We start from the raw sequence: 24,654 nt of genomic DNA on the forward strand, positions 1-24,654 counted from the left end.
AGTATCCTAGTCTTTCAATACTTTATAGTTCAACTGAGACACTGATGTGAAGGCTTAAGAAAACATTAGGAAAATAAAAAAAACAGTCAAACCAAGCACTGAAATGGGAGTGTATCATTTTTTGGTACAAAATAAACATTAAGAAAAATTACCAAAACAGACCTCTTAAGTTAAGTATAAACTTAAGAACTTAAGAAAAAGCATTTTTGTGAATCCCCAGTTTAATATTTTCCCTTTGATTTTTGATCCAGCCATCCATTTGTACTGACAGCAGCAGATAGTGTATATCAATTCTAGAATTAAAGTTTGTGTTTATACAGTTTGTGTTCTACACAATTACATAGTACATTATTTTATTTACTATTATAAAAGCTGCACATTTGAGATTTGATTTTAAGCCTTTTATATGAGAATGGCACTGACAGCGCTTCTGAAAAAGGTCACCTCTAAAACTGCTGATTCTAAAGAGTTTAGAGTTGCATGCCCACCTGTAAGACCAGACTTTTTACTTCTAAAAAAACAAGTCACTCAGATCTATCCTTAAAAACAATTGCAGAAATTCAGCAACCCAGATCAGTTGTTAATTCAAAAAAGAGACAGACAAGTGTTACAGAGACATTAGTATTTATTTCAATACATGTGTACTACAAAAACATGTTTCTGCACACATAACCATTGACCATTTCACAGTGGCAGCCTCGATTGCTTTATTTGATGTACACTCAAGCTTAAAGAGTAAGATTTACATTTTGGAGGCATAATATGCTAAACTGACACAAACATTTGTCTTAATTTAAAGACAAAAAAACATTTGACAAACAAATGCATAATATTGTGATGTATGCACGGCTCAGTAAAAAGCTCTTACAGTGAAGATGGGGGATGGACATAAAGTTGAGGTTATATAGCTATAGCTATAGCTTTAGGGGCACAATATGCCCGAATCCAATCCCTAAACATCACTCACCTTTTATAAGTGTGTGAAAACCTACATTAGAGCAAATATTTAGACCTTGTGCAGGGCTTAAGGGTTTTAGTTGAGATACACAAGCAAGTGTCGTCTGCTACATAAGTGCAGGGTCACTGAAAGACACGGTCACACCAAAGTCCTCCTTGTAGATGTCCCAGGTTTTGGACTTACGTGGGTCGTCCAGTTCCTCCCTTGCCAGATAGAGCCTGTTTTGGGACCAAAGCATTATAGATTGCATGCAAGCAGCAGTCCATATGATTTTTCCTTTTACATTGAAAGCAGTAATGTTTACTAAACTGAGAGGGGACAAAATATCAAAATATTCTAATTAATGAATTAAGTGGCCTGGCATTTTTATATATAAAATCTAAAACCAGAGTGGTCTGGTAGGTAAACAAAGCAAGTGTCTGCTTCTGAGGACAATGGACAGCAAAAACCTCACCTGTTGTTCTCTACAAATGAAGTGTTGAACCAGAAATAGAAAGGATAGTCCTCATACCCCTTTGGAAGACCCTGGGCATAGAGAACAATAGAGAAAAAACATTTTGCCAAACAACTGGAAAAAACGATGTCCATAAAATCATTCTTACGTTACAATAGATTGGGAACTTACAGCCCTGGATTCAAACATGACCTTAACATCACCACAAACCACTGGCCCTTCCTGAAAGCTGATCACCACGGCATTGTTTTCAGTATCTGGGAACAGCTGGTAAAATATGAGAACACAGTATATGAGCGAACAGTAAAATAAACACAAAGGAACATAAGACAAAAATCTGAAAGACCTTTCCCAACAATTACAATGTGATTTATGTTTTTAGTGGGCTGCTACTGTCTTTAAAGGTTCAATATTATGAGCTTATTGAATATTTAAAAGTTGTTCTTTAGTACATATTTAAAATATGATTTGGGGTTAAGATGATACCGATTCACAAACGCTTTCACTAGTGTATGTATGTACAAAATCTTTTAATAGTGTATGTAAGGCTGTTTTTTCACACTATAGTTTGTTTGCTCTGGTCCAAGTCAGGTAATTAATTGATTCTCTTGGAGCATTTCCCTCATGGTTTGTTGTTTTAACAGAGGATAAAATTCAAGCTCACCAAAATGAGTCACAACAATCTTTGTAATCTCTTTGGTTGTTGCTCAGAGCTGTCTTGGCTGGGAGCAAGAAAGTAAACAGATTTCTGTGCAGTTTAACATGGAACAACAGCAGAGGTGGCATGTGTTCATTTGACTGACTCCACATCTTAAAACTGAGTATGCTTGACAGATGGGTTGGATCAAGGTCAGATCATGTTCTCATCACAAACCAACCAATTCAGAGTTCAGACCAACAGTTCTCAGCAGTCTCATTGCAGTTGTGATTACTGTACTCATCCATGTCCAAACAAACAGCACTACACGTAAATATGAACAGTTTATTTTGACAAATAAAAAAAGTAGGTGTGAAATCACCCTAAACTACTAAATCATTGAGGGGTTGTGGGATTAGCCCACTTCACATGTCTGTTCTGGATATGCCATATAGCTCTGGTTTTAATTAGGAAACCACTGTGTTTAAGGTTCACAGTTTTTCACTTTTTTGTACTGAAACTACTCTTGTCATTTGACTATGAGGAAGTAAATACAGTTTTATACTGTAGAAAACCTTTAAAAAGTTAGCTTACCCTACAGTTCGTCTGCGTGGCACAGACACACTGGAACACCTGCTCTCTTTTCACTATGATCCGCACCTTCAGATCACTGCCATTGCCCTTTCCCACACCTGCACAACAAACACAGCAATGCCCAGGAGCATTAAATTACATAACCAATACACATAACAGTGCAGTCACTCTGAAAGGAGCAGACTGACTGCAGATTTTAATTGGAACTACACAGGAAACAGCCCCTAAACATACACTGCCCCCCAAAAGTACTTGATAAGTCAGTCTCATTTCTTTATTTCTGCTTTAGACTGAAAACAAATTGGGTTTGACATTAAAAGATGAATAGGAGACAAAAGGTCAACAATTCAGCTTTTGTCCGAACTTACCAATTTGTCTTCAATATTCATCTTTACATTATATTTTTGTTACACCAACATGTTTTCACTAGAGCAGAAGAAAAAAAAAAATCAATTGGCCTCAGTGTTTCAATACTTTTGTAGGAGAGTGCAGACATGCAGCTCTGGAAAAAAAAGAAACCACTTAAAAATCTCATTGAAAACCTCTGGAATATAATCAAGAGGAAGATGGATAATCTCAAGCCATCAAACCAAACTGAACTGCTTGAATTTTTGCACCAGGAATGGCATAAACTTATCCAAAAGCAGTGTGTAAGACTGGTGGAGGAGAACATGCCAAGATGCATGAAAACCATTTTTTTCCCCAGAGCTGTATGTTTAACTACTTGGTCTCAGTCTTCAACTGAGCACAGCAGAAACTAAAGGAGCAGTTCTGACACACTGAATATATACATACACATTCACCTCACCTCAGGAGAAATACAGTACCTGCGCACTCTCAAACTAAACGCTGTCAATCAACCATGTACACACCATCGTACCCGTGCGCCCTGTTGCAACAGAAAAAAACAGTTCTTATCAAATATTACATTACAAACACATTTTCTTTTAACTTAAATTCAGCTGGTCAGCCATTGTGTGTTTGTTTCTTTAGTCTGGCACCCCTGCCGTCTATGAGACTACATACGTAAGAAGAAGAGGACAGCCGGGCATAAGCATAAACAGTGTACAATATGAGGATATGAGTGCAATATGAGACATCATAACATTTAATGTAGTTAAACAGGTTTAAACTGACTGTGCTTTTCGTATGCTGAAGGATTTTCCCTGAAGACTATATATATTATTATTACTATCACTATTACTATTATATTATAACTAACTTTTTCAATTTTAATTTTATTCACTTCAAATCTAAAATACAGCGTCTACTGTCGAAATTTACTAAACCTCATGCGATTATTAAAAGATATTAAAATTGTACAACATTCTACATCTATATTTGGTACAAAATATATTTGGCTCATTGTTAAACGGGTTACCAGAGTAACCACTCGACAACCACCTTAAAGACCCTAGCAACCATCTGGAATACAACTGCACAGAAATCAGCTAGGAACACAACACAGTAGCCATGTAGCAGCACCTTAGCAGGAAGTGGGAACCATTTCAGCAGTGAATATTATTAGTACTGTATCTTTAACATTGAATTCCATTTAATTAACTGTGTTCTGTGTCCATGGTTTGGTTTCCCAAACAGAGATTAAGCCTTTCATTTGTAGCAGAGATGGAGAGACAATAAAAACAGAAAGACAGTAAAATTAATCAAAATCTTGATTAAATACTTTTGCTAGTTTTAGTTTCCTCGCTGTTTCCCCTGATTGTTGCAGTCACCAGGACAGTCATGTGTGAACTGTATACCTAAAGTCTTACACACCTGCCTAAAACAACTCTCTCAAACAGAATTGCTTTAGGTTTCTTCAGGTTTATGACCCCCCGTGTAACACTTCTCTATAAAAAGTACAGAAGTACAAACTGTAGCTATGCAACAAACCTTTTTCTGCTTTTATGGAGAGTAAAATATTGGTCACACAATTCAAGTCAAGTCAATTCGGAAGCAAATCTATTTGAGACAACTAACTGCAGTTAGAAGTGACTGCATATTGATTTTTGCCCAGGACTAACAAAGTGGCTATAAGTGTCCAGCAGATTTTGGCTGGATCACCCACGGAGTTAAGCTGCAGAGCAAACTTCAGACACCCAACATAAACCCTATTGTGAAGCGATTAGCTTTATCTATGGAGTAATGCATTTTTTCTTCATGACATCAGGAAAATACAGTATTCTTTGCTTAAATGACTCAGGTGGGAGCAGCTAATCATTTTACGTATTGCATTCCCCATCAAAAACATGTGATAAGAATATTATAACCAACTTACAATAAATACAGAAATACAGTAACATGTTCATAACAAACAGCTCTGGAAAAAAATAAAGAGACCACTTTAGTTTCTGAATCAAGTTTCTCAGATTTTGCAATTTATAGGTATATGTTTAAGTAAAATGAATATTGCTGTTTTATTTTATGAACTACGGACAACATTTCTCCCAAATTCCAAATAAAAATATTTTAATTTAGAGCATTTATTTGCAGAAAATTATAAACAGCTGAAATACCAAAAAAAGATGCAGTTCAGCTTTGTTTGTTGTTTGATGGCTTGTGATCATCCATCTTCCTCTTGATTATATTCAATTTGGTAAAAATTGGTAAAATCAAAGAAATTGATCATTTTTAAGTGGTCTCTATTTTTTTCAGAGCTGTATGTAGGCAACAGGCTATGCTACACAATCACTTGCCTTAAGCTGAGAGAAGCTCTGCACCTCTGAGGAGTCATGTGGTTCACCTTCTGAATTTGACTGCTGTATAAAGCATGCACCCGAGATTTGCTATACCCTGACATATCCGTGCCATGAAGGAAGAAAAAAAAAAAAACTCCTCAGCTAAAATGAATAAGTGAATCCAGTTTGGATATGGCTTTAGACATTCAGCTGAACAACTATGGTGATGGGTTAACCTAAAAATCTAATCAAATACATATAGAAAACATTGATGATGTTTTTAAATCAGTGAAAACTTCAGCATCACCTTTGCCTCCTTTGCAGTGGATGGCAATGACATTCCCTCAAACTGGCAGTGTAGTTCAACATGTCACTGAGAACACAATAACACAAAGTTCAATATGTGAATAAGAGCTTAGGTTCTCTGCCCAAACCCAACCCAAGGTCTGACCTGGCTCGAGATTTCCCACCACTTTCCTCAGGTTCCTCGTGCTAAAGAAAATAATATAGTTATAAGTTATTTTCATTTTATATAAAGCTATGAATCAAAATATAGCAGAAACAAATCAAACTGTTTAAAAAAAAAAGTTGCAAGTGCAAAGTGCACACTGTCCATATTACGCACTTCACCTGCCGCTGCGCTTTCCTCCAAATGTGCTGGCTGCTTGGCAATGCTGCATCAGCAGCAGCTCGAAAAGAAGCGGTGGCTGACTTCACATGTATCGGAGAAAGAGTGTGCTAGTCTTCATCCTCCTGGTGTGTTGGGGCATTACTAGTGATAGGGGGAGTCCTAACGAGTGGTTGGCTGTGTAAATTGGGGAGAAAATGGGAAAAAAATATAAATAAAATTATAAAAGAATTTATTTTCTTTTCTTAAACCATGTTATATTATACTAGATTAGAGGAAAGTCATTCAGACATTGTTGTAGCCTAATGTTTAGGCCTTTGGATCATTGTTTGCATTGTTCATGTTATAATCTTTTGGAGATCTGTTCCTAATAATTAATAATATTTTTCTTAAATAATAGGTCTTATTCATTCTTCACTCATTCTAAACAGAACGAAAATGTTTTTTAAAAGCTCAGTTTTAATGCTCTACTTACTCAAAAAATGTCAGGTTTAATTCGGTCTTTGGCTCAAAATGACAGTGTATGGGGCAGGTTGGGTCGAGCTCTAATGTGAATCCTTATACTGCATTCCATCTGAAGTAGGAATTCAGAACTGGAAATTTCCAAGTTCTAAGTAGGACATTTCAACTGGAATAAACCCACAAGTTCAGAACGCAAGATGGCTGCACCAAACATCAACAGTAGTAAAAGCAGTAGTATTTTACGTTTCATTAGCACGTCTAGCTGTTCATGTTTCCATTGTGTGTGTGAATGTGCGTCTGGTATCGCTGACAATGCAAAAAATTATAACCTGGGACATATAATGTGGGACATTTTTTGGTTACATTTGCTATAAAACACTGGTACATGATTAATAATTAAGTTGTAGTAAACATGAAAGTCTTTAGCTTATTTTATAATTCCCTCTGGAAAAAAAGAAAACAAGGGTAAAATATGTATACACATGTAGATTACAAATAGTGTTAACCTATAAATTTAAATTATTTTCTGTGCCTTTTCTATGCTTTCGCAGCACATTTTAATGACCATAGCGTGTTTAAAACATCAGAGTAGACAAGAATGTATATCAAAACTGATTATAATAGGCCTATATTTACATTAAATATATTTAAATAATTAAAAAAACATTTATTTAAGCAATGCTAAGACACAATTTTCAATAATAAAATGTGTCAAATTCTGAGCGCTCCATAATGTAGGGCTAAATTACTTCACTCTGCACTGATGTATTAATCAGCTCAGGTCCATTTCAAACACTGATAAACATTTCTAATGTTTAACCTGTAAACAGTATTTCACACTTTCATCAAACATGATATAGAATCTTCTGTTTAAAACTTTGAACAGAATCAATTTTTAAATAAACTAATTTGGCATATATCTGGCTGTCAGGGAATATGTTTAGGTTGTGTCTATATTGTGTGGATTCTTTATTTTTTAACAGCTTTTAAATGCATCTGTTTAAATGTTGCCTTCTTGTCACCATTACTGGTAATTTACTTGCATATATAACCAATATGCTTCCCAAAGAGTGGAAGAGAGCAAGAGCTTAATTACAGCCTAAACACCTAGATTTTTCTCTGTGAATTTACAGTTATATTCCATCTGAAACTCCAATCAAGTTATCAAATTATTTTTTAAATAGCTTTTCTCAGTCGATAAACAGAGTCGATAAACGGAGTCGATAAACAGAGTCAATAAATGGAAACACAAAGTTCACAAAGAGTAAATTTGACTTTGACTTTGTTTTTTTTTATTTTTTTCCAAAACTTATCCAGGCCTGAAAATGACTATTTTCAAGTTCCTTGACTTTTCCAGGTTTTTCATGACCCTGTTCCACAGTGCTTCATATACACCTCAATAATAGCTAGTTATGTACAGGTGCAAGTTTCACTTATAGGGTAAGACATTTTTTCGACATATTTTGTACAGTTATTTTAACAGAACGTTGTCGACTCAGGTGTGAAGTTATTCCCAGCTCCAACATCCAACATAAAAGCTAAATGGAACACAACGTTAACGGCAGAAGAAGCATTTGAGTAAAGTGCTGCTCATTACTTACTCTAATGACGGTACGTTATGGTCGTCAATCATCACTCGTTGCACTCTGTAATGGAAGAACAGTGGATCGTAGCCTTTTTGACCTGAAACAAGACCAAAGCTATGCTCAGCACCACTCATTTATTGAGTGTCTCCAGCAATATAATATAATATTATATGATCTAACTTACTGCAGAGATTGTAAACTCTGTAATGATCGGGATGCTTTGTGTCCAGAAATATGGCAGCTTCCTAAATACAGCAAATTGTAACATTGTTACATAAAAATCTGTTTAAATCAATAATTCAGCTAAAATAATTGCCTTCTACAGACTTTTCAGTTTTATTTTATTTTCTTAATTGTTAAGCTTACTTTTATGGGATTTCTGTAGAGTGCCTGCTTTCCAGGTGAGGGAAAAGACATGGCAACAAACATTATTAACTATTGGATCCCAAACCATAAGCAGAAAATCTAGATTCAAATAAGATTACATAATTAGGTAAAGCATCCCAACCTGTGACATAGGTGAGATCCGCCTTTTTTAAAAGGTTTTGATGGATTTTAATAATTTTCCAACCTACATCAAAATGTTAAATTTTTTTATTTAATTCTCTCTGAATCATGATGAAATAATCAAACTGTAATTAAGTTTAACATTTCATTAGAATCTATATGAATAATTGATATAATTTAATTAAAATAAAAGAATGATGGCCAGCACCCATTTAGATCCTCACCTTTCTTCTAGTGACCTTCTCCAGATCTTTCTTCTGAGAGGCCAGACGAAAGACACGCACCAGGATAACTATCCTCAAAGCCCTCAGGAAGCTCACCACCCTGTTAATGATAGAGAAAATCACATGAATAGCTAAGAAAGAACAACATGTAGATGAATAGTTTACCACATCATCTGAACACAGCATTTGTTCTTTGCACTGTATGATAATTTAATGATGAATGGACTAATCTGCGTCATGAAATAGCTCCGTAAGTTAGCAAACTAACTTACATAGCTAAGCTGTTTTGGTTCTACTGTCCCCAAACGCCCCATAAACTCAAGCCACGAGACTCATATAGCTTTCATTGCCAAGATTTTACCTGCTATCACTAAAGATTAATAAGATAAATACACGTTAGCCCTGTAAATCCACCTAACGTGCAAATGATCTTAACGCCAGCACGAACGAGTAACGGATTAGTAAACACGCAGGTAACCCTCGCTGTTTCTGAAAGAAAACTTCTCCTCTGTCTCTGTTTATACAGCGATGGTTTGGGTTTAAAGCTGGGTTTGTTGGGCTGGATATTTGCTGTAATATTATGAACTGAGATCAACCAGTGCTAACCAGTGACTTTAAAAAACAAAGAAACACAGCTGTTACTGGACTGAAGGGGTTTTAAATATATTGTAGCGTCCGCCTGGACTCTGAAAGAAGGACCAAGTAGGCAGTTTAAGTCGCTTTATTGACTTAACTTAGAACACAGGTTGCTGTAGGCCGCAACCACGCCGAAAAATTAGTGTTGTGTCGTTCATGAACGATTCGTTCGAATGAACGAATCATTTGAGTGAACGAACTGAATCCAATCACTTCCCCAGCTGATTCGTTCATTTCTCAGTTCAGTAGTTAAGCTCAGCAGCGACCCCACAGGCCGGCAGGGGAACTGCTGTGTGGTCTGTGAATCACTGAATCACCGGCGAATCTGGTGGCGGAGACTCTCATTGCGAGGAAACTTGCTCAATGCTCAGTGATTCCTTCACTCACTGAACTGTTATCAGGGCTGGTGCCCTGTGGTTATTTTTTTATATTATTATTACTATTAGTAATAATAGTTGTATAACAAGCATATTCATAACCAATAGACAAAGTTTCTGAAGTAAAGGGCATAAGGCCACCTTTAGCATGATGATCCTGTTTGGATTTAATTTGTTCTGCACCCACAACAGTGAGCGTATGGATGTGTCTTTGTTTTATTTATATGTATTTATTTTAGTTTCTTGACCTTTTGTTTTGCACTACAGTTACGCTATTTATTTTCAATTTGATTGCACATTGAAGTTGATACTTTCTTCTGAATGTAAATTTTTTTATGTTAATTTTGCTCTTAATGTAATATCTATGTTGCAGAAGTTCATACTTATTTTTTGTATTATGTTATTTGTAATGTGATTTATATATATAAATCACATTACAAATAACATAAGAAAAGTCTCCCGTTTTTTTTTACAAGTGTTGTAAAAATATATATAAATAACAAATATTGAAATATGTAACTAAATGTTGGGTTTATTATAATAAATAAACCCATTTATTTATTATAAAAATATATATAAATAACAAATATTGAAATATGTAACTAAATGTTGGGTTTATTATAATAAACCCAACATTTAGTTACATATTTCAATATTTGTTATTTATATATATTTTTACAACACTTGTAAAAAAAACGGGAGACCTTTCCGTCTCCCATCTTTTTAGTGAACTTATTCTAATGGTTCAGTTCATCTAAAAGAGCTGTTATGCCCATCACTATGAAAAATAACAAAAGGCTAGTGCTAACTGGTTAACTCTAGCTCTCACTCTCAGCACACACTCACGGGCAGCTCTTCTCTCTCTCTCTCTCCCTTCACACACACACACACGCGCTTTCCTGCTCTGCCCCTCCCCCTACCCCAATCACAAGCCCAGCACAGAACAGAACAGTGAATTCACAGTGAACAGAATATAAAAGCAGCTTCGCTACAATATACCTAATTGTTAAGAATTTAAAGATTAGGCTCCTGAAAGCCAGTAATGTTGACCCTGCTAAAAAGTCCAGCTCAAAATCAGAAGAAAACATTCCCTATACTCCCTATATTTAACGATCTAGCCTCCCAGTATAAAGTACGTTTTTTCTGCTTTTGAGATGGATTATTTAGTAGAGAGTGTAAATCTGTACTGCAGTAAAAGTGTGTAGTTTCATAAACTTGGCTCGACCTAAATTTGGCTCACTATCTTTATAGGTCAGTTGCTTTAAAACAAAGCAATGTTAGCATAATGTAATGGAAGTGTGACTATTTTCACCGGGTAAAAGAAGCTTTTTTTTTTTTAACACAGGGGGACTAATTTCATCCCTTAATTTAAAACTTCACAGTGCAGTTTACACTACACTGCAAAAAAAAAAAAAAAAACTAGACATAAAATATATGCAAATTAAAACAAATATATGTATTAAGCAAAACAAATCTGCCAATCGGGTAAGCAAAATTTTCTTAGTAAGATTTCTTACAAAAAAAGCAATGGCAAAGTCTCAAAATGAGTGAAGTAACACCTAAATCAAGCAAAAAAGTCACTGTTTATGGACACAAGTATCAGAATAACTTGATTGCTGCTTAATTGTGCTTATTTTGAGTTCAAATTACTTAAAATAAGGTACAAATTCTAAGTAAGAATGATTAAGATAATTATCCCTAAAATAAGCAAAATAATCTAACACTTACACCATGCTTAGTAAGACAAAAAGTCTTATCAGAGAAGAAAATAAGATTTATTGCCTTAAATTTAGATAATTTCACTTGCTAAGATTTAGTTTTTTGCAATGTAATGACTGTGAACAACTTATTACAATATAGATAACTAACTACCTATGTAGTTATGTATGCATTAGTATGGTACCTAAGCTGTCAGTCCTCTGCTATTCTGAGCACTTCAGAATAAAGATGAATCATATTTGTCAGCAAGTTCTTAGATTTTAAAATGCTATTTTATTATATACACACACACACACACATCATATACATATATATAATGAGAGTACACCAATTTAGCTGTGAGTAAAGGAGAGATTCTAGTTGAGAAACTGTTAAAATGAAAGGTAGTTTTAAGAATGTCAATTAGCAGTATTGCCATTTTATCTCAGTTTTGGTTGTCTTTCATTTTTGCATCATCTGAACCTGAGAGTTGTTCTTTAAATTGTCAATATGTCCATACATACACCTTGTTTTAAATAGCTTGTGCTTAATTTAAATGAAAAAAAAACTTAAAAGCTGGTGTTTTAATAAATATTAGCAATAAATAATACACATCTAAAACAGTAAAACCATAAATGTAATACATACTTTTTATTTGACTAGACTAGGCTAAAATGTTTTGTTGACTAAATGACTAAAGTGTGACAAACTATTATACGTTTTAGTCAAAAGACTAAAACTAAATTAAAGTCACCTGTCAGAATGAATGCTGGACTGTATCTGTACGTAATTTTAAATACTTGTCATTCTTAATTCTCTGTTCTGAACATTTTCATCCAGGCTTGCTTGTTTAAAAAAAATAGTTGTTTTACTAATTCTATTATTTCATCATGATAGTGTGTATCCTGCAGTAAAGTTATTTATTTGGTTACTTTTTTGACATTTCTAGTTTAGTACATTAATTACAAATACAGGCAGTGTATAAAATGGTATGAGAGAAGTGCTGAATCAGGGGTTTGCCCAGGATCCCATACAAGCTAAAAGCAGTGTATGTTAATGAGACAAATGTATGAAATATGGAGAACTGTAGATCTTCTTATTTGGATAAACTATTACTGTCAAACATAATTTTATCTTCACATGTGTAAGTGTGTAACATTATTCAGTGGGAAGAAAAGATAAATTGGTGTAATTTATTAACAAAGGAAGAAAATCTACAAAAAAAAACACTACTAAAATATAACAATATGAAAAGAGAGTTATCTGACAAGTATTTGATTAACTGCTACATTATTTCTGTAAAGACCAGACATTTCTGCTTTGAGAGAAAAAAAAAACATTTTACTCTTACTTTCAGTTGAGACAGTAATTCTTTTAGGGATGAGCCTGGTGTCAATCTCCTCATAGACAGGCTCAGCTGAAGTCTTCCTCCTCTTAGAGATCACTGTGAGAGAGACAGAGAGAAACATGGAGTCAGTTCAGTAGAAGAGAAGACTGATGACAGATTGAAGTACTAATGATGATTAGAGAAAGTACAGAAAGTGGATTTTAGATGATCTCTGAATCCCCCTACCTCTCCTGAGCACTCTGTTCTGATAAAACAGCACAACCAGAAGCACTAAGGCCAGGAAGAGCACAGATCCCAGAACCAGGAGAGACACTGGATAGATGGAGGGAACAGCTGGTGGAGGAGTTTGTGGAAGTATGATTCTTCTTGTCTGTGGTTGAGAATCTAAAAAACAAATACACAAAATGTATAGACAATTTATACATGAACACAGTCCTTTTATTGGATGTGAATAATTTTGTGATGAATATGGAAGATGACATATGAAATGTCTATAAACACAGAATGATCTAGACAGACTGGTGCAAAGCACATACAGACTCTCACTATTGTTACTTTCTATCCTTCCCAAAAACATTACAATTATTAAATGATGGAAACCAAATGTGTGTGACCAACATTAAGATCAACAATAGTTACCGAAGTTGCTATCAAGCCTGTTTACAATGGAGAAAAGTGGTCCCTGACCTTGCAAGACAAAATGTCCCATCTGTCCTCTTTTATTATTTAAAGGCAAAGTATGATACAGGAAGCCTAGTGAGTGAGCATAAAATAACAATGTGATGTAAGCATGTGTAAAGTTTCTGTAACATTTAGGAGGCAAATATATTCAGTTGTGTCTGTTCCTCTGACCTCCACAAGTGACTCCAGCACTGTGGGAGCAGTCAGTGTGGTTCTTCAGGGAATGAGGACAGTCCCACAGGTGAATCTCATTCCCTCTACACTTCACTCTGTTCATCCAGATAGTTCCTCCACCAGAACCATCAGCAGCTCTTCTATTAGCACTCAGCGCCGGCCCACAACCCAGCTGCCTGCAGACCACCTGAGCATCCCTGATGTCCCAGAGATCACCACATACAGACCCCCATGTTTTATTATGATACACCTGCAGCCATCCAGAACAGCTTCCTACTCCTCCCCTCAGCCTCAGAGGAATGTGCTCTACAAACACACCACAGAGGAAAAAAAATGATTATCCATCAAAGTCTTACAAACATTTACAACAGTTGTATATACTGTATGATGAAATATGTTCTTATAGAGATGTGGTAAACCACAAAAAAGCATTGTAAGATGAAAAATATATACAAGCAGAAGAGAGCAGGAGAAAAAAAAAACAGAAGTAGCCATAGTAAAAAAAAAAGCACTTACCTTGTTTTACCGTTTTAGTTGAAACAGTTGATTTTTTTAAACTAATATTTTTTTTAAATAAGATATTGCTTCTAATAGAGTGTAGTTTGTCTGTCTTCAGCAAGCTGTCTGTTACACCTGTTATTTCCACCACTAGGGCTGTGCCATATCGTATCAAACGCAAAAAACGATACTATACCCTGAAATATCGTGCCATATCACCCACCCCTAATTATCACTGCAGGGCACCACTGGGGTTGCTGTTTTTATCTGTCCAATATTATTAATTTTACTTTATTATTAATTATATAGATTATATAGAGTGCATTAATAGTATCATGACTTTCTTGATCACTGATGTCTGTTACCATCTGATAAAAAGTCTTGTATTTTTTTATATCGTAGTTTGGGGGGTGCCATATCATATGCAAAAACAGAATTTAATTTTTATTTTGTTTCAGTAGTGTATTTTTAAAATAATATCTTTAATTCAGTGTTTTGTCATATCACCAAGAGTACTGTTATCACGATAAATGCCATGAAATATCGTGATATTGTTTTACGGCCATATTACCCACCCCCATCCACCACACCTGTCCTGTCTACACCTGAATTCCTCAGACTTACATAGACACTCTGATGGACTCCATTACCCAGAATCCCTCTCTAAACCTTTGTTAAAAATATCACTGTAGAAGTGTTATCTAAAATGTGTTAAAGTGCAAAAAAATATGCAAACTACAAATAAAACAGTGCGAGCAAAGACAAGAATTGCTTATTAGTGAAAGCATGCTGGCAGAACATGCAGTCAAAAAGAAAGAAAATGTAGTTTATCAAAGACATGATCATTTTGATAATGTTAAGTTTTCTTACTTGCGCACGGTCTTTCATGAGGAGATGAATCACACAGCCAATTTGTCAAATCTAGTGTATTTCCATTCTCTGTGGTAGGACAAAAAATCAAATATTATGAAATTCCAATTACAAACTACATTAGTTCTAGCATTCTTTAAAGTCTTTAACACCTCATCATATCTGCCTACCTGAGCAGGTAATGCAAGCAACCTCATTGCGATTATCACACCTGTTCTCCCCCCAGGAAGAAGATGGACAGTGCCACAGAGTGGAGTCATGTTTCCTACATTTTACATTATCCAGGCAGTTAGGAGCTGATTCCACTCTTGCTTTAGACCAAGACTCACTGCCAGTTCTTCCACAGTTCAGCTCTCGACAGATCAATTTTGCCGTTTCATCAGTCATCCCATTTACACACACATTCCCCCAGGTTCCATTATACAGGTGCTGGTCAACGAATTAGAATAATTTGAAATAGTGCAATCATGAAATTCTTTGAATGCATTTTTTGTGCAGAAAGCAAATCAGGTGTTCACCGCACCTGTCCTACTCGTTAGACTAATCACAGAACTCGTTACCTGGAAAAAAATTTGCTCAGCTGAGCTTTCCAAAAGGCCCATTTAGGCCATTTAACTGTGACACTGTTGTTTTATTGAATTAGAATAATGGAGAAACCGTTTCATTGAATTAGAATAATTATTATAATTACAATCATCACTTTCTCAGTATTTTGTGGCTGCCCCCTTGGCTTGTATGACTGCCTGAAGTCTCCGCGGCATCGATTTGACCAGCTTGTCGCAAGTTTCCGCACTCACAGCTTCCCAGGCAGTGGCGATGTTCTGCTTCAGTTGGTCCAGCGTAGTAGGCTTTCTGTCGCGAATTTTGCGCTTGACGATGGCCCAAAGGTTTTCAATGACATTGAGGTCAGGCGAGTTGGCCGGCCATGCCAAAACTTCAAGCTGTTTTTTAGTGAACCAATCTTTGGTCGACTTTGCCGCATGAGCCGGTGCAAGATCCTGTTGAAATATGAAGTCTTATTCGCCGAACTGTTCCTCAACAGTCGGAATCAGGAACGTTTCCAGAACATCTTGATATACGGCAGCATTGACAGTCTTCTTGAGGAAGCAGAGTTTCCCTACACCTCGAGCGGACATGCATCCCCAGACCATAACGCTCTGGGAAAACTTGACGGATCTTTTCACGCACTCGTGGTTGTAGGTTTCGCCACCACGACGCCAGACACGAGGACCTTGGTCACCGAAGGAGATGCAGAAGCGTGATTCGTCACTGAAGACCACTTTCTGCCAGTCTTCAGCAGTCCACTCGCCGTATTCTTTGGCCCACTTCAGCCGTTTCTCCATTTGTTTCTTGTTCAGCATCGGTTTTACTGCTGGAACGCGAGATTTGAAGCCGAGTTCGCGCAGACGACGGTAAGTGGTTGATCTGGAGACGTCAGCGCCGGTCTGCTTGTTCCACAAGTCGGTGAGCTCGGAAGTGGACTTGAACCGGTTGCTGACTGCGATCTTTCTCAGCTGCTTGTTGTCGCGAGCAGAAGTTTTTCGGACGCCGGAACAGTTGGTGCGCTTGCTGCAGTTTTTCTTGAGAGCTTTGCAGACGGAAGACTGGCTGATGCCGAGCTGCTCAGCAATTTTAGTTTGGGTCAAGCCTTGTTGGTCGAAGGGCTTGAATTTGAGCCCCTATTCCGGTTGAGAGGCTCGCGCTGCTTACCCATGATTGATTTTACAACTTAGAAATTCTACACAACCCTGACTTTATACTGCACAGTGAACACTCTTCACAGAAAACAGAAATTCGAGCATTTATTCTAATTCAATGAAACGGTTTCTCCATTATTCTAATTCAATAAAACAACAGTGTCACAGTTAAATGGCCTAAATGGGCCTTTTGGAAAGCTCAGCTGAGCAAATTTTTTTCCAGGTAACGAGTTCTGTGATTAGTCTAACGAGTAGGACAGGTGCGGTGAACACCTGATTTGCTTTCTGCACAAAAAATGCATTCAAAGAATTTCATGATAGCACTATTTCAAATTATTCTAATTCGTTGACCAGCACCTGTAGTACACCTCCAGATTCCCCTCACAGCCCTCAGTCAGTCTGATCTCTTTATACTCTGGCGGGAGAAAGATAGCTAGCTAGTTATGCACATTGATTTAAACGTGCAAAAGTTTCTTCTTTAATTATTCAAAATGTACCTCCAGTTGTACATAGATAGGGCATTGGTACTTGATTACAAGATCATTACAAACTGAGCAATTCAAGATACGAAGTACCTGAGCACACGACTCCTACATCATCCTTGTGTCCACATTCATCCTCTCCACACAGCTGATATCTGCAGTTCCACAGAGACGCCTCGTTCCCCTCACACTCCACCTCATTCAGCCAAATGGGTCCAGTTCCAGATCCAAACCGGGCTGGTACCGGTACTGGAGCACTGAGGGCCACTCCACACTGCAGCTGTCTGCAGACCACCTGCGCATCCTCAATATCCCACAATTCATCACTCACTGTCCCCCATGATCCACTGTGGAAAACCTCCAGCCTTCCTGCACAGTCTCCACCAGAACCAACCAGCCTGATGGAGCTGTGGATTGTGTTAGATGTACCTAAAATTTACACAAATACAAAAGATGTTTTCAAACTCCTTTCACAAGATATGTGTTGTGTATATGTACTCATATTTGCCAAATAATTATTCTCAAATGTTAAAAAATATGGATAATAGAGGCACTTTTGCATGTTATCATACATACAAATAAAATTATACATATATTAACTGTGCAATGCTTACCAGAGCAGGTGATGTAGAGCTGTACTGCTTGTGAGCTGCTGCAGTTCCTCAGATGAGCTTCACTCCCAGAGCAGTTGAAACCCGTCACACACATGTAGCTGTGTTCAGGACTGGATGAAGAGGAGCTGGAGATGTTGAGTACAGAACCACAGCCCAGCTGTCTGCAGACCACAGAGGCCTCAGACTCACTCCAGGAGTCCAGCAGAACTCTCCTCCAGTCCTGCCTGAAGAACACCTCCACCTCCCCCTCACACTCCATCCCTCCAGACAACCGCACTCCTCCCTCATGAGACGCCAGAGAAGAACCTGAAGAGAAAAAAATATATTACTTGGCTTAAAATGAGGGAGTAATAAACTTTCAGTTATTTATTATACTGCAACTGTAAGATCTCACCACTACAGATAACTCCAGCATCCTGTTCATGAGAGCATGCAGTTCGACTCCATGATGAAATGGGACATTTTAACAGGTGTGTTTCGTTTCCCTGACAATCAAACACATCCGCCCAGATCCGGCCACTCCCCTCCCCAAACCAGTCTGACCCCAACACAGCCAAAGAACTCCCACACTTCAGCTGAGCACAGAGGACACTGGCAGCTCTCATATCCCAGCTTACATCACACACTGTACCCCACTCACTGAGGTACTGGAGCTCCACTCGACCAGAACAGGAATCTGAGCCGTTCATCAGCCGAGCCTGAGTGTGACCTGAATTTACAGAGGAAAAATAGTAGGCAACAATAATACAATACAATAATAATAAAAAAAAAATACAGTAATTACAAACTAATTGCTCACAGTTTAGTACTAATCTAAATCTTTTACAAACATACTTCATCATACCAGAGCATCTTAGTCCCACATCCTTGTTGTGAGAGCAGTTGGGTTTCAAGGAAGGAGATGTCTGTCAGAGGTACATATGAGATTCGTTTCCTCTACACTGAAGCTCCTCTGACCACATCTGACCCTCTGCTCTACCAAAAGCAGCTGCTCCCAGAACCTCCACAGGAGAACCACAGCCCAGCTCCCAGCTGCACACAACCTCTGCATCCTGCTGGTTAAAGTCAGCATCACACACTGGAAGCCAAGAATTCCGATGAAGCTTCTCTACTCTCCCAGAGCATGCGTGAGGACCACCAACAAGTCTTCGCTTGTCACCTACAGTATAGTATTTGTGTACATTGATCATCAAAAAACACTGCACCCAGAAGAAAGCATCAGATTACAAGGCTAGTCAGAAGAAAGATGTGCTATGCCATGGCTAAACACATTGACAGGTCAATCCACTAATCCACTAAAAAGTGCTGGATACTGTTGGACCCACGATCAGCACTCTACCACATCGCAAAATCACATTAGTGAAAGCACATTAGGAATGCCACACATCTGACATGTTGCATTACACACTGTATGTGTAGTTCCTTAAATATTACTCATCTTAGTCTAAATGAAATAATTTATTATTCCTCACACTGCCTGTAAATCAATGGTAGACATAAAAAAAAAAACATACTTGTAGTTTTAGATAAAAAAATAAGACTTTGTAAGTTTCTTTTAAAATGGTCACCAAAAACAATTCAACATAGTCAAAGTCTAAAAATTTTTTCATATGTATAAAAGTTTTGCTTTTTGACTTCTCTGCAGCACTCCTTGTAAACTTAAAAAGTCTGGTTAGCCCTCAAGGACATAAATGACAAATCAAATTAAAGGTTTCTTAATGTTTTAATGTCTTAATATCTTTTTTCATAATATTGTGCAATACAGAAATCAATCAAACTGGTGGATTTGTGTCTCCGTCACCTGTCTGACAAAAACACACATCCACCAAATTCAGATAACAGTTTGTCAGGAAGTGAAATACCTACCAGAACATGCCAGTCCCACATCATTATCATGGGAGCAGTTGTGTTTGAGTGAAGATGATTTTGGACAGAAGTGAATCTGAGATTCGCTGCCTCTACACTGAAGCTCCTCTGACCACACCTGACCCTCCCCTCTACCAAAAGCAGCTGCTCCCAGAACCTCCACAGGAGAACCACAGCCCAGCTCTCGACACACAACCTCTGCATCCTGCTGGTTAAAGTCAGAATCACACACTGTGAACCAGCTCTCTCCATGAAGAACCTCCACTCTCCCAGAGCAGTGAGAACCTCCAACCAGCCTGACTCCTAAGTATGATCAAAATATAATAAACATTATGCAGTGGGTTAAAAGGTTTTTTGATTACAGAAGTTCATACTAAGTTTTTAGTGTAACTCACTTGAACAGATGACTCCAGCATCTTTAGGATGATTACAGTTATGTTTACCCCATCCTGCTGATTTACAGTTCTTTAGTATGGATTCTGATTCTCTACACTCCACATTATCCATCCAGATTGGTCCTGATCCTGATCCAAAGTAAGCACCACTAAGTGCATCTACAGCCTCTCCACAGCCCAGCTCTCTACACACCACTGCAGCATCTATCATATCCCAGTTATCATCACACACTGTTCCCCACTGTCCTTTATGAAGAACCTCCACTCTCCCAGCACAGCGACTCCCACCATCCACCAACCTCACACTTTCTAAAGAGCAGAAAGAGAAAGATTGAATGCACAACTCAAACATCATTTTGCATCTTTTAAAATCTGGTAAAACTTCATTTTAAATGCTATTCACATGTGCTATATTCCAGCATGCACAAATATGGACTATATCAATAAAAGAATTAAGAAGAATATGTTTCATGAAGTACATTATACACTGACCACTAAGAAAAGAACATCTTTTCATCAAGACTCTAAAAAGAAAAAATAAATAAAATATGTAGCTCTCACCAGAACACACCAGTCCCACATCATTATCATGGGAGCAGTTGTGTTTGAGTGAAGATGATTTTGGACAGAAGTGAATCTGAGATTCGTTTCCTCTACACTGAAGCTCCTCTGACCACACCTGACCCTCCCCTCTACCAAAAGCAGCTGCTCCCAGAACCTCCACAGGAGAACCACAGCCCAGCTCTCGACACACAACCTCTGCACCCTGCTGGTCAAAGTCAGCATCACACACTGTGACCCAGCTCTCTCCATGAAGAACCTCCACTCTCCCAGAGCAGTGAGATCTGCCCACCAGTCTGACTTCTACAATGTGTTTATAAGAGCAAAGAGAACATGTACGTTAATATTAACACACAGCATTGGGAGGGCTGGGAGGTTAATTTGAATAGAAGGGAATTAAATGATATGGGGCAGTGATTTTTATATTTTGCACTTTTCATTAACTGAAATACAAGGATTTTAAAAATATATATATATATTATTTCTTAGTTGCTAATTCTAAACCAAAGCATTCAAAACCACCTCTGTAATAATCCATTTATTAAATGTATGAAAGTGAATTTAGGTTCAGGCTTAAACTTTTCATGTTACAAAGACGTTTTTTTTTACAGGGGTGTATATAAAACAACTAACAGTTGTTTAATTAATTCAGTACATTCCAACACAGGCCTCATCACATTTGTTTACATCTCTGTGTAATATGTTTTATTTTTTTGCATCTTACCTGCACAAACAGCACCAGCGTCTTCATCATGATTACATCTCCGTCTACCCCAATCATACGACCTACAGTTCTTCAGTGAAGACTCTGATCCAGCACAGTTAGCATATTCCACCCAGATCGGTCCTGATCCTGATCCAAAGCGAGCTCTCCGTGGTGCATCTATGGCTTCCCCACAGCCCAGCTCTCTACACACCACGGCAGCATCTCTCATATCCCAGTAATCATCACACACTGTTCCCCAATGTCCTCTATGAAGAACTTCCACTCTCCCAGCACAGCGGCTCCCACCATCCACCAACCTCACACTGTCTGTGTGGAGAAAAAAACAAACACACTGATAATCAGAGAATAATTACACTTATACTCAAATAATAATACTCAAATCATGGACATCAAAAGCTCCCATTTAGAGATCATAAGAAATCAGTTCACTAATTTGTACTTCTATAGCAATACTAAAATGGGTTGACTGGATGATAGCAAAGTGTAAATCACATGAATATAAGATCAAAAAGGAAATATATACTTTTCAATTAAATGCCACTTTATGCAACATCATTCAGCATGTCTGGTTTGGTGGGGGATCAGTGATGGTCTGGGGAGGCCTGTAGATGCCCAGGCCTCTACAGGTTAGACAACAGTACCCTGCCTGCTCTTAGGTATTGAGATGAAATCCTTGAACCCATTGTAAGACCCTACGCTGGCGCAGTGAGTCCGTGGTTTCTCACGGTGCACAACAATCCCCGGCCCGATGTGGAGAAAGTAGTTAAGTTCTTCTAGGATAAAGGAATTTATACCATTCACTGCCTTTCCAACAACATCCTAACAGAAAAAGAGGCCAGTATACATACAGTCCACAAAGTTAGTTTAAATATGCTGTATATATTATATATATATATATATATATATATATATATATATATATATATATATATATATATATATTTTTTTTTTTTTTTACCAGTATATTATACTTACCAGATGTGACGAGAGTGACAGTGGTCAATAGAAAAATGAGTAGAACTCGGATGTCCATCTCTTGCACACACACTGCTCAACTCAGCAGCAGAACAAGCTTTACCTCTACTCAGCCAGATAAGACTCAAGAACCTGAGAGGCAGAGGCAGAGAGAGAGAGAGAGAGAGAGAGAGAGAGAGAGAGAGATTCCCCACAGCCGCCAATCACACTCACTATGACCTTATTAGAAAGAGGAGAGGAAATTATCAAACATTTTCAGTGACAAATCAGAAGTCAGCTACCTTCTGGAGACAAACTTCAGAGAGAGTAAACACACAAAATACAGCATTAAAGCTGCACCTGCAGACAGCAGATCCAAACACATAACATCCACCATGAAGATAAGTCACAGTTTCTTTTAACTACACATACAAACAACTTTTTTGTGTTTCTCATGCTTTTACAGAGTATATAAAACTAGTTTTAATCCTGATTACAGAAACTCTGATTAAGTGTGGGAATATTGTGGGTTCCCTGTGAACTACAGCAAGGCTATTGAGCGATGGACCAAACAAAGACGGTTTGTCTGCCCTGTGAGGCGGGTGTAGGGTATGTTTGTGGAAATGCACCTAAGGATGCACCTACTACTCTACTGATCACAGCAGTTCCAATTACAAAATAAAAGTCCTGTTCTCTGGAGTATGCACTCGTGAGCCGAACTTACCAAGTTCGTTCTGACAAAGTACAAGAGTCCAAACTTGCTTAATCTATAATGAGAAACGGGCCGACTCTGGCGCTGCCAGGAACTTGTAAGCCCATGGGACCACAAGGGTGGTTGAGAAAACCTTTATTCTCTCTGTAATGATTAATTTATTTATCTAAAACAGTATGAAATGCATTAATTAACTGAAACATGTTGCTCAGTGTGCTTTTAAAAATGAAAAAAAAAAAGAAGACACATTCTTTATAGGTGTGAAAAAAATCACACTTTATTATCATAATATAGAAAACCATAATAATGTATGCTGCACAGACATATATAGATATATTTTTGATTAAGGTGAAAAGCAAATATAATTTGCATGTTTACCATGTGTCCACAATAAATCGTACGTATTAAAATATCCAAACCTGTTGTAATGTGTGGGCTCTCTTCAGCAGGTATGATATCATCATAGACCTTGCCATAGTTTTCTGTAAAAATTAAAAAATGCATTGCAGCACAGCAGCATCAGGATGATGGCAGCTAGACACGGTTACCCAAAGACTCAAACTTTTAAAATACTAAGGGGTTTTCAATGTATTGGTACTGTCGCCCTCTGCGATCAGAACTGGTTGACAAATCAAAGTGTGTCCCTTTAAAAAAAAAAAAAAAAAAAAAAAACTCCCACACACCAAAGGATATTAACTCACCTCAACATGCCTTTTGTAATCCTTTAGTTACCCCTGGGCAATCCTAAAATCACTATTACAAACTGTACAGTAGGCAAGACATTGTTTTTAACTTGTGCCAGACATGGATATACTGGAGTAGTCAAAGATAAATTGAATTTAGCATTAGCATTACCCGCTTACCACGCTCACTATTTTCCCGTTCAGGGGTGAGTCTTATCGGCCTGAAGCCTGATGCTAACTGCTAAAACACTTCAGAACCCTACACATATTGCATGGAACTTTTTTCTATAAAACAAAAAATATATATATGTTTTTTCTTCTGCATTAAAAATTCTAACACACATTCAGTATATGTCAACTTACCTGAGAGAAGCTCCTCATCTACGTCCTCATATCCTGAATGCTGATCTTCAGAGATAAAACTTTCTGTTAAAGGAGATCAGAACAGTCAGAATGCCAAAGTTCAATTATTTAATCAAAATCTACAGCAAAAAAATGTATTTGTAAGTCTGAAAATGAGATGAGGCTTTAAGCCCAATCCCATTTCACCCCATGGCCCTACCACTTACCCCAACCATTCTTTGAGTGTAAAGGGTGAAATCCTCCCCATAAGAATTGGGACAACACTTCATGCACCAGATACGTCATCAGAAGCACTAAGGTTCAGTAACCTAGCTAATTTTATGGCATTGTATGTCTTCAGAAAGGTTGGTGATTAAGGAACAATTGTCAATTTCTTAATTCCTGTTATGGGGAGCTTGGATTAGCTTTCATTTTATTTAATTGTTCTGTTCCGCCTTAAATGATGCAGCCTCTGCTGTCTCTTGCACCATTTAAGGTGAAATGGGAAAGTTGGCTAACAAACCCCATCCCTTTCCTCTGCTTTTTAACAGCAGTACAGGCCTGAATTGATAGTAACAGATATGTAATTCTTCCTATTATAGTCAGTGGAG

At 37.5% G+C, this 24,654-nt stretch overlaps 1 protein-coding gene and 1 long non-coding RNA gene across 3 annotated transcripts; both read right to left on the reverse strand.

Annotated features, from left to right (window-relative positions):
• Positions 1 to 607: 607 nt before the first annotated feature.
• Positions 608 to 8,395, reverse strand: LOC125787560 (uncharacterized). 2 transcript variants are annotated; one of them, XR_007429426.1, is made up of 11 exons: positions 8,364 to 8,395; positions 8,182 to 8,242; positions 8,013 to 8,094; positions 5,952 to 6,126; positions 5,773 to 5,813; positions 5,629 to 5,694; positions 3,471 to 3,532; positions 2,644 to 2,741; positions 1,584 to 1,679; positions 1,413 to 1,483; positions 608 to 1,176 (listed from the first exon to the last, which is right to left on the reverse strand). It is a non-coding gene; the product is annotated as an uncharacterized LOC125787560 (long non-coding RNA). The 2 variants fall into 2 exon arrangements; XR_007429427.1 differs by having other exon boundaries at positions 5,947 to 6,126.
• A 4,277-nt stretch (positions 8,396 to 12,672) lies between these two features.
• Positions 12,673 to 24,082, reverse strand: LOC125787585 (scavenger receptor cysteine-rich type 1 protein M130-like). Its single transcript, XM_049472004.1, has 15 exons — positions 24,065 to 24,082; positions 23,438 to 23,486; positions 22,328 to 22,459; positions 21,994 to 22,125; positions 21,350 to 21,658; positions 20,626 to 20,928; positions 20,065 to 20,373; positions 19,670 to 19,972; positions 17,822 to 18,109; positions 17,283 to 17,597; positions 15,011 to 15,079; positions 13,640 to 13,948; positions 13,475 to 13,540; positions 13,013 to 13,171; positions 12,673 to 12,883 (listed from the first exon to the last, which is right to left on the reverse strand). The coding sequence occupies exons 3-15, from the start codon at positions 22,383 to 22,385 to the stop codon at positions 12,699 to 12,701; spliced, it is 2,805 nt and encodes a 934-aa protein (XP_049327961.1). The 5' UTR covers positions 22,386 to 22,459; positions 23,438 to 23,486; positions 24,065 to 24,082; the 3' UTR covers positions 12,673 to 12,698.
• Positions 24,083 to 24,654: the final 572 nt, after the last annotated feature.

Source organism: Astyanax mexicanus, chromosome 24, assembly GCF_023375975.1.
Source record: "Astyanax mexicanus isolate ESR-SI-001 chromosome 24, AstMex3_surface, whole genome shotgun sequence".
Taxonomy (NCBI): Eukaryota; Metazoa; Chordata; class Actinopteri; order Characiformes; family Acestrorhamphidae; genus Astyanax; species Astyanax mexicanus.

Coding starts and splice junctions, on each gene's coding strand:
- LOC125787585 (XM_049472004.1), bottom strand. CDS start 22,385: ATGGACATCCGAGTTCTACTCATTTTTCTATTGACCACTGTCACTCTC. Junction 18,110..19,669: donor TGTGGGACTGGCATGTTCTG/GTAGGTATTTCA, acceptor TTTTCTCTTCAG/GTTCTTCTCTGGCGTCTCAT. Junction 13,949..15,010: donor TCATGAAAGACCGTGCGCAA/GTAAGAAAACTT, acceptor GTGTGTTTGTAG/AGCACATTCCTCTGAGGCTG.